General features: G+C 37.8%; 3 protein-coding genes across 3 annotated transcripts; 1 reads left to right on the top strand and 2 right to left on the bottom strand. All coding sequences in view use genetic code 12, as the record gives it.

Moving 5' to 3' along the window:
- Positions 1–2,333: 2,333 nt before the first annotated feature.
- On the bottom strand, positions 2,334–4,571 carry PTM6 (protein mannosyltransferase; the record flags this gene model as incomplete). Its single annotated transcript, XM_001386977.1, has 1 exon — positions 2,334–4,571. A coding segment is annotated over one exon (2,238 nt), but the record flags the coding sequence as incomplete, so codon positions are not given.
- A 2,558-nt stretch (positions 4,572–7,129) lies between these two features.
- Positions 7,130–8,644, top strand: MNN23 (Golgi alpha-1,2- mannosyltransferase; the record flags this gene model as incomplete). The annotated part of the gene is made up of 2 exons (XM_001386750.1): positions 7,130–8,224; positions 8,282–8,644. Coding segments are annotated over 2 exons (1,458 nt in total), but the record flags the coding sequence as incomplete, so codon positions are not given.
- A 188-nt stretch (positions 8,645–8,832) lies between these two features.
- ATG1 (Serine/threonine-protein kinase ATG1 (Autophagy-related protein 1)) lies at positions 8,833–11,334 on the bottom strand (the record flags this gene model as incomplete). The annotated part of the gene is made up of 2 exons (XM_001386978.1): positions 8,833–9,688; positions 9,764–11,334. The coding sequence occupies 2 exons, from the start codon at positions 11,332–11,334 to the stop codon at positions 8,833–8,835; spliced, it is 2,427 nt and encodes an 808-aa protein (XP_001387015.2).
- Between the last annotated feature and the right edge of the window lie 639 nt (positions 11,335–11,973).

Raw genomic sequence — 11,973 nt, forward strand, 5'->3', positions numbered from 1 at the left:
ACTGATACTGAATTTGCACAAATACCATCTAATCGACTCGCATCCGATTCTACGGGGGTGAGGTTCTCACCAAACACTCATTGACACCAGTGATAAGTCCTAACCACAATCAGAGGGCTGGAAACAAGAGAAAGCAGGTGCCATCAACGAATTTGACAAAGAGAGTCCTATAGGAATTCATGAGGATAATGTATCCTGTATAAAACTTAGTAAACATTCTGTTGAAATTTTATACCCCAATAATGCACCTTCTTCTTATATGCAGAATGGCTGCAAAATCTAACATAATCTCAAGCAACGATAAGGTATGCCCTGGACTCTGAGGACTTTCACCTCTCGGATATCCTTGTTTCTTCATAATGACCTGCTGTAGCCACCTGTCCCAAACCTGTTAATATTAATTCCAGTCGCACGAATAGCCCAACAGTTATAACTCCTGGACAGTCCTCATCCCCGGCCCTGCGTGGCTCAGTGTACTACCTGTCAAACTATCCCGCTCTTCTTCCCGCGTCTACCTCAGGGGGGAAGCACCTACTGCATCACGGCCTACTCCACTGGTCAATGAAATGTAACTTGTTCGTACGAACCTCTTTGGTGCGCGAGAACAACGCATTGTTCGGAAGCGCAAACTCACACCAGTTCCGTCTCGAGTCCCTCTGTAGTGGAATGACATAATTCTTTTCTTAATACTTTATGAAGCTGGTATGTGTATCAGTGTTAAGTACTTCATATAGCTATAGACAATTTCTCTAAACAGGGAATTTCTTGAAGAATTTGTACAGAATTCGCAGCACGTAGATTTTTTGTGTTACGATGAGGTCGGAGAAAACTGCTAATCTCTAGGCCGTTGACCGGACATTGCTGATAAAAACATCCAGTCTTGGTCCTAGTACTTTAACCTCAATCATTTATCGTTCCTTGAGATTATGTCAGATTTTGCTGCTATTCTGTATATAAGAACATAGCGAATCATGTTGAATAAGTTTTGATGAATATTTGCTAATCCACTACTTAAACTATACAAGTGCAAAATTGCTGCCATTTAACGTGATTCTGATCTACATTGAGAAAATCTCCTCCATTGTGAAGGTAAACATTCTATCTTTTTAGCTTTTCCCTCCTTGTATCTATGCAAAATAACTACCCGTAAATAAGTAACTCAATAGAATAACTTAACAATAATTTTAAAGAATCTGATCCGCTTCCAAAGTAAACAGCTAAACACATCGTTGTAGCATAAACTCGTTCAACAAGATTTGACACCTATTCTTCAAAATCGCTCTCGGTTTAAACTCTGTTGAACTGCATTTGCAAATGTTCCAGTTGGCGTTCTTCACGGGAGATTATCCCGGAATTGATCCTTTTCGGAAAGCTCATCTTGTTTATTACTTTGCAACTATACAAGATATTACAATACTTCATTTCAGTTCCAGGAGCCTTCTTCCTATTTGCAAGGCTGCTGAAGTCTACCCCACTAGGAGCTCGCCTCTCCATCCTCCAGGTCCTATTGTCCGTCTTCAGAGAACTGATATTCCTCCTTCTGATTCCTTCGACCTATCTGCCGACTTTTCTACCGCTCCTGGTCCTCGTCAGGTATCATATCGTCCAACATAATTCTTGTTTTAAAACACCTGTATTTGAACATTTGCAGATAAGGCTGCAGGTACTCATATAGGATGAATGGAAGTACTACTTCAATTCATCGAATTACAACTATTTCCATTAGATAATCAGCACTGTTGGATTGCTTCAAATTTTCACTACAGGATAATTCAGTCTCATATTGAATAACCGAAGCTTATTGTTGGTTATTTTAGATATTCAATTTCAACACCAAGGATTCGGTATGTTAAGGTTCCGGAACAAGATTGCAAATAGGCTCTTTATGCTTCAAAGTTTAGAACAATTAATCTGCAATTGAACTCGTTCTATCTACTATCAAATGGGTGATGACTAATTTTTAACAATTCCAAGAGTTTCTATTGATTTCAGGATATTGAATATTGCTCTATTGTAAAATGGCCTGTAGTGGATGGGAGAAAGCACTGCGTTTCCTCCTATACAGGCCCAACTCTTCCTCTACTAGCATACGCAAAATGCACCAGGCCAGTGCTAGGAATGATGTCATTTATAATACTCCATGCTTATAGAACAATTATGAATTGCTTTAATAAAAGTTAAAAATGAAATGCATATAGCGCTTCTCATGTTTGGAAGTCTATTTGGACAATATACATTTGAAGGTCAAACGTTGGTATGCTTTGAAGTTCATAATGGTTGAGTTGAGCATACACATAGATAGACAGTCTGTCAACACCCAATAAACACAAACATCATAGCATCCATGATGAAAGAAATTTCAACTTCTTAAACTTGCTTGGCGGGCCCTCCATTCCCAATGAGAAGTCTTTTAAGTACCAGAAAGATGCTATAATCATTATGTATGCAATCAAATAGATTGTGCATACAATAACACGATTCAATCTCTTTCTTATGAATGTTTCCATTACGAATGCACTTACTAATATGGCGAAGTATAGTGCTGGAACATAGTGATGTAGATACTTTACTCGTCCCATAACGACAAAGGGGAAATAATGCAAAAACCAAGCTAGAAAAGGGAAAATTCCTTGAATCAATAGTTCATTCCAGTTCTCTCCAAGAACACTATATGATAAGATTTGCCTTTGATGCATCACCGCACATGCTGCGACATAAAGAATAAAAATCAACAAGGAGAAAGTTGAGAACCAAGTTATAAATGGATTACCCATTAAGAAGTACTTAACATCATCTGCTCCCCACGAGCCAAGCCTAATTCCAGAAAGTAAGAGTGGCCACTCCCACCATTCGGAACTCAATCTATCAAATTTATCTGGGTCTGGAATAAGGGCATTATTTGAGGCAAGCATACCGTAGTTTAGCAACACAAACTCTTTCCAGAACTTAGGTTTGGGAGGCACATATGATTCCGAAGGTGTCTCGAACTTGTTATTGGAATGGTCTTCAATATTCCACCAAGTTGTTTTGTCCCTGGATAATATTGCATACTTGCAGACTACCTCTCCCTGCTGAAATCCCCACGAAGGATATGAATACCCTGTAGTAGCCAAATAGCATCCCAATTGCTTGTGCTTTAATCGAAAATTGGTTGAAATAGGATGAACTTCATCTTCGCTCTCGCTTTGGAAAAAAGGAGATTCAGACTTTTCTTGGCCCTGTACTTCAACTGTCCATGAATTTCTGAAGTCATTTACCTCCAATTCTGATATGCAAGATACCTCATAGTGATTGTCTGATATTGGTGCCAGAATAGGTTGAGAATGTAAGAAGCATCTGGTTTTATTGTGCATGAGTCTAATTGTATCTCCATGTTTAAGTAGGGTGTCCAGAGTTTCAACTACGCCTGAAGATCGTTCAAGAAATTTATCGGCTTTAATTACGAAATCATTATTGTCGTCCTTGAAGCCGTACGTTGTTATCTGTTGCAATTGCGAACCTTCTGGATAAGAATGATCATGTGAATGAAGTAAATTGGGGGAGAGGCCCTGAGATCTAAGTGTAACAAGTGAGTCGAAGGCAACCGATCGTGGGCCTTGCTTAATCTTATTTCCTTCCAATGATGCCTGCAATAATGTGGATATAGACCCATCTCCTGGACCAGAGTGGTTGAGCACTAAGAAATGGATTTTGAAGCATAGCAAATAAATTACAAACGGGTATATTATTAAAGTTAATATTCTCGAAATCCAATGAAAAATATATTCTTTGAGTCCAAGTTGGTCCGTAGATATTAGTTGGTAGAACTTAATCAATAAATCGTAAATAATGTAGAGACCAATAACAGAAGTTACGAATAGTCCGACCCACTTTACAGAACACACACATCCAATTGAAAATCCAGTGAGTATTAGAGCTTTTGTTCCTTGTCGCGAAAGTAGCCGATTCTTCACTCTAGCATTGTGAACATTCACTAAGCAGTAAAAAGCCAACATTGTAAAGAAGAGTAACATGGAGTCCAAAAGAATAAATTTTGACAATGTCAATGATATCATCTCAAAAATAACCAGTAAACAAATAAACCAGGTAGTCAATTGGCTAAAGCCAAGTGACTCGGAAGTCTTGTAAGCAATTGGGGTACACAATATACTGAACATACAATTGAAGCATCTCATCATTACGTAGTTGCAATTATCACCATACTCTATTCCACTGTCAAACAGAAAATTTCCATCATAGCCTGACAAGTAACCAGATAAACCAACTAGTAACTTTCCTAACGGAGGGTGAACATCGAAGTAGAATTCATGCTTCAAGTAGTAGGAACCAAACTTGCCAAAATGAGCTTCATCCCATAGCACTTTATTCGATGCATCTATACGATACAATCGCACAAATGCGGATAAGGCTGTCAACACCAAAGGATTTATGTACATAGTGAAGACCCTGGAAATACTGGCATGGTTATCATGAGAACTAATGGATAAAGATTCTGTCTTAGAAATTATTTCTTCCAAGATTTTCTCGTTTTGTGATTCTTGATTCTTTCTATTTGATAAATGCCTATATTCATAATCGTCATTGTTTACTGATTTAACTCCTGTGCTGTAAGTGGAGTCACTCATATTCTGAAGAATAGAGAATCTTAATTGAAGATCAGAGGTCTGTATCGAGTCGATCAAATATTACATTAATTTTGGATGCAATCCAAATGTCGTACAATGTCGTCATTGACGACATTGAACCTTCATTGTATTCCAGCAACTCATGGAAAGGTTTGTGATGTTTGTTGCCAGAATAGCCATGCGATATAACTATTTCGAATAAAAAATGAAATGACTGTACATATAATTACCTCACCTTGTTCCTTTCTTCTTTTTTTTCTTCTTTTTAAAAAATCACAGATAAATACTCCTAATGACTGTTCCCTATGCGCTTTTCGAATTCCTCCCTCTTAAATAGTCTGAGCGACCCGTATAACAAATGGTACATACACCCAGCGACCATTGTGTTCGCCCCTCAAGTTAAGAGTCTGTGTGTCACTAGCACAGTCACCAGAATCACCAACGAATACTTCTTGATTTTCCCATATATTGTTAACCTTCATGTACCTGTAATTTAGGTTAAGCGTTTGGCATTATAAATCACCGCTCCCGTAGTTAAGGGACTGCTTAAATCTTCACAGCCATAGTTGCTGTGGAAGTATAACTGGAACTGCATTGTTAGGTTTAAGTATAGCGATAGGGCAAATAGCGTTATCAATGTAGGTGTTGTCATTGCTAGTAACATAATTATCTATTGCTTGTAATGATTGCTTCAACTCGTCGATGCTTTTGCCAGCAGTTTCTAGTACTAACTTAGTACTTGGCAGTTTAACGTAATACGCTTGATAGGTTTACCGGTTGCCTGCCTATCAATACTGTGTTCCAATTCGATTACGTTAGAAGCCAGTTCAATAAACATGTATACAGTGACAATAGCGATACATCATATTATACCTCTTTTCTGAGAGGTAATTCCCCGTATACTTGTACTGATTCTCGGTCTATTGTCTTTCTTAACTTAATTTCCAGTATTGTAAACTAGTCGTATATTAACCATTTACATAATCAATATCTTCATGCTTTCCGGAATTCCGACATTGTTTTACCAATCGCAAACATGAATCTGTTGAAATTTATATATATATTATATATATATATATATATCTTGGTCCTATACTTGTTTTTGGTTTTTACTATATCTTTTAAACAAAGAGGGTAAACATTCAATATTAGGTGTTTGTCTTCGTATAATCCGAGGTGACCCTCCTCGGAAAACAATAATATCCCTATATTCTGTTTTTCTAGTTGTCGTGTTTGGACAAAAGAATTTCTATTCATCATTTTGCAACACCTTAGATGAGGCAACTGCTGCATTACCTTTCTGGTCTTCAGTGGTGCTAAATTATTTGTGCAATCCAGTGTCTACATTAACTGATCAATAAACAAAACTGTAACAAACAAGGGTTCACTAATATTCTTTGCTTTATACTTTTGGGAAACTTTTGTATAGAAGTATGAACTCCCAATCAAATACCCTCTCTAGGTTATGTTCAACTTAGAAATATTGTGTGCTCGTAGTGTAATCTATTGAGAAAAGCACATTTTGGGGTATGATTTCAAGTTTCCCTTGAGTATGTGAATCTTGATCTTCTCTTTTTGCAAATTGTTAGCTGACTGATATAAAAATAAAATCCGGTTATCCGAAAATAAGTTTTGAAAAAGCTTGGCACTTTCATTCGTTACCCCAAGAAAACTACCGAAAACTGAACAATTATGTACTATAACCTACGAGATGTTTATAGATTAGTCGGGCATATTTACTGTCTTTCCAATCTCAGGTCATGTCCATTTTTCCATGCTTTTTGAGAGCTCTTTAATGTTGTACATAATATAAATGGGATCAAGATGCAAGTATATGTCCATGCGAGTTCACGTGTGTTGATTCTAATTTCAGCCACCAACAAAATCTTTAATTTTTGTGCACACCTATTTTCATTTGGAAGCACAAAGTAGCCTTGGTTCATCTTCTGTGAATGTGATTCCTTCTTACTGAACATTAAGTTGTTGGATATCAAAGTTTAGAATCTTCTGGAGAACCTCTCCAAAAATTAATAACAGAAAAGTACTGTTGCAGAATCATATTCGGTTGTAAACTATCGAATTTTATATTTAGTCTCACGCTATTTACATAAATATTGTTGGTGCTTTATGCAAGTCTTAAATCTAATTGTCATGGAGCATACACATTTGGAATTTGGTAAATGTAAATATATATGTATAAATATCACTAGTTTTGGTCCAATTACGCGTTTTCTAAAAATGCTTTTAACAACATGCTTGGCCTCATGTCTGTACGCATACTGTTGAAGACGATTCTCTTTGTTTTTGCAGCAGTCTTGTTTATCGTAGGAGGTTCACATTTGGGGACATACATAGATGATTATGACGTTGGCTTCTCTTTATTTAGAGACCAAGATAATGATATTCCTTCTGGTAGTCAAAAGGAAGCAGATATCGAATCTAATGAGATCTTAAAGTCTTCCATAATTGGAACGCCTACCTTTGAGTTGGTCAAAGCAGGTCGATCACATCAATTTTGGTATGAAGTCTTCTCCATTTTTAAGAACAACAGATTTGAGTTGGAAGAAGATCAAAAACTAATTAGAATTGTTCCAAAAGACCAACAACTCAAACCTAAGAGTAGAACGAAAGAAGCTCTTCTTGGAAAAGCCGAAATCTCAAAGGACAGTATGAAGCAATTAAAGGAGAAGCACCTGAATATTTTTAAACAATTGCCGAACAATATCGATACATCTACCTACAAAAAGGGTTCCAGAGGTGTTGTGATGGTTGGAGGTGGTTTCTACTCGTGGTTGTCGTATTTGTCTATTTTGCAAATAAGACATACAGGTTCCAATTTACCAGTAGAAGTCGTCATACCTACTTATGGAGACTATGAAAAGGAAAAGGACTTCTGCGAAACCACTTTAGCCAAATTGAATGCTAAGTGTGTTATCCTTCCAGTCAAGTTAGGAACGGCTGTAGTCAGAGATTGGTCGTTTAAAAGCTATCAATTCAAGGCTGTAGCTTTGGCAATCTCATCGTTTCAACATGTTCTACTCCTTGATTCTGACAATGCTGTTGTTTCAAATATCGACAAGTTGTTTGACTCACAGGTTTACAAGAAAAATGGTCTTATCCTCTGGCCAGACTACTGGAGTCGAACTGTATCCCCTCTTTTCTACGATATCGCTAACGTAAGTGTTGTCGAGAATACAAGGGCTAGATGGCACCGATTCCCGCTTTTTTCTGAAGAGAGTCTGATGCCAGAGGGTGAGCAGAATTTCCATGAATTGAAGGGCACTTGTTCTGATTTATCAACTGAGTCGGGACAGCTATTAGTGAACAAGAAGACGCATGCAAAGATGATACTTCTTTCTTTATACTACAACGTCTTCGGTAATGAAGTATATTATAAACTTTTTGGACTAGGAGAAATTGGAGAAGGTGATAAAGATACTTTTATGACAGCTGCAGTTGCAGCTGGAGCAAGCTATTATCAAGTTAAGGGATACATTCATACATTTGGGTACCTGGACAAAAAAGGGTATCATGGGATGGCAATGGGACAGAAGGATCCTATTCAAGATTACAATACATGGCAAAAGGAATATTCAAATGTACAGAAATATCTCAGAAAGAATAAATTGCATTGGAATATCACCCAACAAGAAGAGAAATTAAAGGAACTCGAAGAAAAGTATTTTACTGGCAGTATTAAGGGAATCGATTTATTCTCCTTACATTGTAATATTGGTAAAATTGACCCAATAAGTTACATGAACAACGACGATCTTAATGAGGGTATGAACAGAATGAACCATAGAATGTATGGCCATTACTCGTATAAATCTGGTGAAAAGCAAGTAGATTTTGAATGGAGAAGGTGGTCAGACATATATAATGCATTGTGTGTCAACAAGATTATTCCCTTTCTTTACGGCAAGGACAAGGCCAAGGACTTGGACGGGGCTTGTGAATACATTTCTAACACTGTGAATTGGTTGGCCCTGACATCAAAAACAGTTCAAACACATTAGGTAGATTTTTTACCACACAACAAAGACACGTTGCTTTCACATGTTAATATAAAGTATTTATAATATTTCGCTTCCTATCCAAATATAAACCCTATTTCTAATACTATATCCTCCCATGAAAAAAAAGTAGATAAATAAATGATGATATTGCTCATTAACAGACTGAGAGTAATAATATAATCTGATTTTCAGATCAAATCCAACTTCTTCTTTAATACAGACAATCTATTTCCGATGCTGACAATAAATTTTTCAACCATTGCTTTGTCTTCGCTATCAAGCTTTTGTTCTGTATCATCTGTATTGTTATAACCTGGCTCTCCGTCAAGTAATGCTTCTAACATCCAAATTGCAGTACTATATGCCAATTCACAGCCTTTTAAATCCTCTTTCACCAACTCATTTACGGCTGCATTTCTGGACATTTCCAAAGCTCGATCAAAAATTAATTTCTCTGCAATAACCCTGCTGCCAGCAATATTTCCATTGGTAATTGTGGAACAATTCGGTGTCATACTCTGATCCTCCTCCTCCTTAAATATGGTTGTATTGGCTTCTTCCAACCTAAGCTTGATAAATTCAGCTTTTTCTAAACTCTCATTAAATTTCTCCCTAATCCATTGTACCAATTCATTGATTCTAACAGAAGTTTGCAAATCACAAGACTTTCTAATGCTTTCTTCAGTGCTGTCTCCCTGCTCATTCTGACTATACCACCATTCGCTAGCTATGGCCATTCCCTTCGCCAACAAAGAAAGCGTTTTCACATACAATGCCACTCCCTCTTCACTAATTGATTTTATTATCTTTGGTGGTAGCATATCATTCTGATGGAGGAGGTCATCATCCAATCCATCAGAAGAAGGAGGACTGGGTATCAACTGACTAAATTTTACATCCGCAAACAAGTTAACAGCGTGTGCTTTTGTTGCAAGGGACTCTAGTCTACGCAATACTTCATCGTCAACCGATAATTTCTGGCGATCGGAAGCATTTACAGCAAACGTTGCATTGGAAACAGTCGTTGAAGTAGGTAAGTTTAGCCTCTGCAAAAGAAGATGGTTCGCAAAATTGGGACTTGAAATAACAGTTGAAAAGGTTCCATTTGCTGAGCTGTACTCTGCATCGTCTGATGCGGTGATACCCGTAGATATATTGCTAGATTCAACATTTGAAACGCCCCATAATCTGTTCGAAGCTAGGCCAATAGCCTTGCTAAGTGGAGAAATAGAAATAGAAATTCTTCTTTCTGCAAAGCTAGGTCTTCTTTGGCTGCCATTCAGAGATGCTCTCCGGTATCTGGTCTTATTGTGATCTGCCGTTGCGGTACCACCCTTACGAGGATTTATTGCAACAGCTCCACTTCCAGCATGGGCGAGTTCATCAGCTATGGCATTTACTTCGATTGCTCTTTTCTCGACGACTACGTAGTCCTTCTCCAAAATAAAATCGTCGTTGTTTCTTCTCGTAAGAAGTTTATCATTTCTCGCCGTGTTATTGGCTTGAATAGAATGTGACAATGCTTCCGGGCCCGGGCTATTTTCATTGATAATTTGCTTTATCTCCTCATCTCTTTGAAAACTAGAAGATGAAGAAACACGTTTCTTGTCACTTGCAGGATTTGTAATTGATTCTGATGCCTTTGATATGGCCGCTGCAATCGGTTGTATATATTGCGACCTTTGTGAGGGATTAATTGGAGAAATGTACTCACTGATAAATAAGTTTTCGTCCATACTAGAGGTCTCTAATGGTTGATCGTTGCCCGACAAATCGGATGTAATCATCGCATCATTAAAAAACTCATTGAAAGATATCCTTTCAGTTGGGTTATATTTCAAAAGAGCTCTTATCAAAGTTTTCAAAATTTCTGGCACCTGTGCTGCGGATGGAAACTTGATTCTGTCGTTCGCCCTCTCGATATTCTTCAATAATTCAATATGATTGCCGGCCTTAAATGGAGGTTTTCCTACAGTCATCTCATAGAGAACCGCTCCAACGGACCACAAGTCTGCCTTGGCGTTGTACTTTTCGTACCTAAGGATTTCAGGTGCCATATACAATGGAGATCCACATAATGTTTCTGCCATTGAAGTAGAAGGCAAAAATCTAGCGAATCCAAAATCTGCTATCTTCAAAACTGGAAGTTCCCATAGACCAACATAGTTTCCATCTTGAAATTCCTGCTTTGAATGCATTGGGGGGCACAACAAAAGATTTTGTGGTTTAATGTCTCTGTGTACCAAGCTTTTGTCTCTCAAGAATTGGAGAGCGGATGATAATTGTTTTAGAAAATGGATTACCAAGGTTTCATTTAAACCATGAGAACCCTCTGGAGAAGGATATCTCTCTAAAAGTGACGAAATAACAGGATGAGTCTTGATTAATTGGTTTCTCTTTCTAATAAAGTATGAAAGATCACCCATAGAACAGTAGTCCATGACAATGTGAAAATGGGAAGATGTTTGCTTATAGTCTAGTAGCCCAACAATATGAGGGTGTTTCATACTCTTTAAGATAGATATTTCGATTTCCAAATTTTCTATGAGCTTCTTGGACTTCAACTTCGAACGAACAACTGATTTGATTGCAACCGCCTTATGCGTCTTGTTGTCAATACACTTATAGACAGTAGCAAAGGAGCCCTTACCTATTTCAGGTCCAATAGTGTAAGTTCCTATGTTTTCCATCGGCTTCTGTGAATGTGTAGTGGATGCAGATGACATTGAAATCGAATTGGAGTGCCTTTTATAGGAATATGTAAGTCCAAATTGTTGCTATGACAGACAATTCCCCAATACAATCGCGGAGTCTAACAGAATACCCAATATCTAGATGAGCAGATCCTTTTGGTTGGATAAAGTTTCTATTATCCCTGCGACACGTACTAAGTCGGAGACTTCACTTGTGTTCACTTGTGTGCACGCGTCAACCAGTGGTTATCTGAATCAGGCAGTAACGAAAGCGTGAACACCTACGTTCCTGTTATAGATAAACTTATGTGTTCTCCCTTTCCGATAAGAAGCGAAGCCGGAAAAAGTGCAACTAAGGGATTCTTAAAAAACCTGTGTGTAAATGAACACAACAAAGTAAACGGACCAGGGGGCAAATGATTAGAATTTGGTGAAAATGCCAGCCAAGCTCGTAAGAATCTGTTTATGCCAATCAGCTATCCTGAAGCAGGTGTATTCGGTGTGCCAAAGCTCTTTTGGTGCCTTGAAACTCGATCGAGGAGTATTACCTCTGCAAACGGATATAAGCAACGGAAAAGTGTGACAGACAGGGTGGCGTCTGACAGCGTAGTATCCAAACTTGCAAATATGTAAGTA

This window comes from Scheffersomyces stipitis, chromosome 1 (genome assembly GCF_000209165.1).
Source record: "Scheffersomyces stipitis CBS 6054 chromosome 1, whole genome shotgun sequence".
NCBI lineage: Eukaryota > Fungi > Ascomycota > Pichiomycetes > Serinales > Debaryomycetaceae > Scheffersomyces > Scheffersomyces stipitis.